The 2316-nt window shown below is 43.6% G+C and overlaps 1 protein-coding gene across 1 annotated transcript in view; it reads right to left on the bottom strand.

The window, feature by feature from the left end:
* Nucleotides 1-830: 830 nt before the first annotated feature.
* The window catches only part of arl6ip6 (ADP-ribosylation factor-like 6 interacting protein 6), a 2891-nt gene continuing 1405 nt past the window's right edge, over nt 831-2316 (bottom strand). The window contains exons 2-4 of the mRNA XM_017426324.3: nt 1845-1898; nt 1125-1263; nt 831-1049 (exon numbers count right to left, since the gene is read on the bottom strand). Coding sequence (XP_017281813.1) covers nt 962-1049; nt 1125-1263; nt 1845-1898 — 281 coding nt within the window. The 3' untranslated portion in view covers nt 831-961. The remainder of the gene's footprint in view (nt 1050-1124; nt 1264-1844; nt 1899-2316) is intronic.

The following is a 2316-nucleotide window of genomic DNA, read 5'->3' as shown; positions in this document are numbered from 1 at the left end:
GTTCAGGTCAGAGTCCATCACTACTCCCAGGTTTCGGGCCTGATCACTGGTTTTTAGCTGTAATAACTGGAGCTGCGCATTGATTGTAGTTCGCTCCTCTTTAGGTCCAAAGATAATAACTTCAGTTTTGTTTCTGTTCAGCTGGAGAAAGTTTCGGCACATCCACACATTTATCTGTTCTAAGCATCTATTACTTATACATGTAGCTTCTTCCAGCAGCCCAGGCTTAATTTGGTGACGATGCGAGTAGTTTTCAGCGTGATGAAGCATCAGGTCACAGCGCGAAAGTAAATACTGTAGAATCTAATCATGAAGTCAGGGTCAGAGCTTATTGTACCTGGGAGGGATTTCAGATGAATCCGTCAGTGGATAAACTGAAAATTAGACCCAAGAACCTAAAACATGATAAACATGTTCCTTGAATCCCATTACCACTGCAAGAATCAGATTTAGATTATAATTCTGCAGTAGTTGTTAACTTTGAACAATAATTTTAAAATGTTTTCGACTTTTCTGTACTTTGCTAAAGTCAGCTTCTCCTTAATTCTGTTGTTTCTCTCGTTTATATGAGCTGTAACTGGTACCAGACAGGAAATGAGAAGTTAGGATTCTTTTAGAAAACTTTTAAACCAGATTATTGTGTCATACAGGGATGGATGGTTGTCAAGCAGCTCCTTCCATATCTGTATTTTGGTGTACAGTTGCAGCTCCTGTTTTAGCATTTAATTTAATTTTGATAATATTCTTCAGGAAAAAAAAAATCACGACTGCAGTTAATTGTCCAGTGTGAAGTTTACTTGCATGAAACAAATGTTAAACTCAAATAAGGCGAGTGTTTGAAGTCTTTTTATTAACTGGTGGCATATAAAACACCTCTGACTGACTTTAGAAACACTTCCAAAGCCAACAACAGTACAAATGAGACTCGGGTTCACAGAAGCCGTCTGCAGGTCGGCGGGTCTCAGGACAGGCTCCAGATGACTGTGAGCGTGGCCATGATCCCATTGAGAACAGCAGCGCCGTAGCTCATGCTGAATCCAGGTTCATCTCTGTAAGACCAGGACAGGTGGTTAAATCTTATCCGATGTACTAAGAGCCATCTCATGCGTGGACACGTGTATCACCTGAAGCTAAAGCTGCCCAGTGACAGGAGAGGTGGAAACTTCATGCCAGGCTGGTGGGAGTCCAGGTAGGTGAGGGTCCACGAGAAGACGCAGCAGAAACAGCCGACGAGTGCCGCCAGCACCAGGATAATCCAGAACCCTGAAGAAATACACATTTTCATCAGATTTTCCTACCAATTCTTTACTCCTCATCAGTCTAAGTCAGAGGTGGGCAACCCTGGTCCTCAGGGCCACCATCCTGCATGTTTTCCTTGTTTCTCTGCTCCAACACACCTGATTTGGATCAATGGGTGATTAACAGGCTTCTGCAGAACAAGAAGAGGTGATTTAACCTCTGAATCAGGTGTGTTGGAGCAGAGAAACAAGGAAAACATGCAGGATGGTGGCCCTGAGGACCAGGGTTGGACACCCCTGGTCTAAGTAATGCCATTAGAGAAAAGCCATGAGACACCAGCTACAGGACTACAGAAAGCTCCGTTCTTCTAGGAGAAGCTTTGTGCTGCTGGATTTTCTCTTTTCTGTCATGTCAGTAAAGCAAGGAGCTTCTGAAAACCATATCCCAGCCAAATAGATTAACTGAGATCATCTGTACAGATTAAATAATAAACTACAGCCACTTTACTGAAAGGTTGAGATTTGCTCTGAAGTGTTTTCAAACAAGAGCTGATTGTATATGTTGTATCCCATCTGAGAAAATGAAACAGGTGAATCCTCACTGACCGAGCATCCTCTCCTCTGTGCCACTCTCCCCTCGCCTCCTTTCTGCTCGTAGCTCTGGAATAGGATTCAGATGTGATCACCACAGAGGAAAAAGAACAGAATCACGGCTTTATTAAAAAAAAACATTCAGGTTACAGTTTGGTTCACATAAATTAAAGCTAGGTATACTGTGTTCAGTCAAAATTTTACACACTAATCAGAGTTTTATTACTCTCTAGTAAAAACAAACCAGTAAGACTAGAGTAAAGAGAACTAATCACACAGGCTGAGAAGTGGCTCAGGTAGTGCAGCTCATCCAGGATGACACATCAATGCGAGCTGTGGCAAGAAGGTTTGCTGTGTCTGTCAGCGTAGTGTCCAGAGGCTGGAGGCGCTACCAGGAGACAGGCCAGTACACCAGGAGACGTGGAGGAGGCCGTAGGAGGGCAACAACCCAGCAGCAGGACCGCTACCTCCACCTTTGTGCAAGGAG

Source organism: Kryptolebias marmoratus, linkage group LG1, assembly GCF_001649575.2.
Source record: "Kryptolebias marmoratus isolate JLee-2015 linkage group LG1, ASM164957v2, whole genome shotgun sequence".
In the NCBI taxonomy this organism is placed as follows: Eukaryota; Metazoa; Chordata; class Actinopteri; order Cyprinodontiformes; family Rivulidae; genus Kryptolebias; species Kryptolebias marmoratus.
The sequence above is the reverse complement of the archived record's forward strand: the minus strand, read 5'-3'. Positions and strand labels throughout refer to the sequence as shown.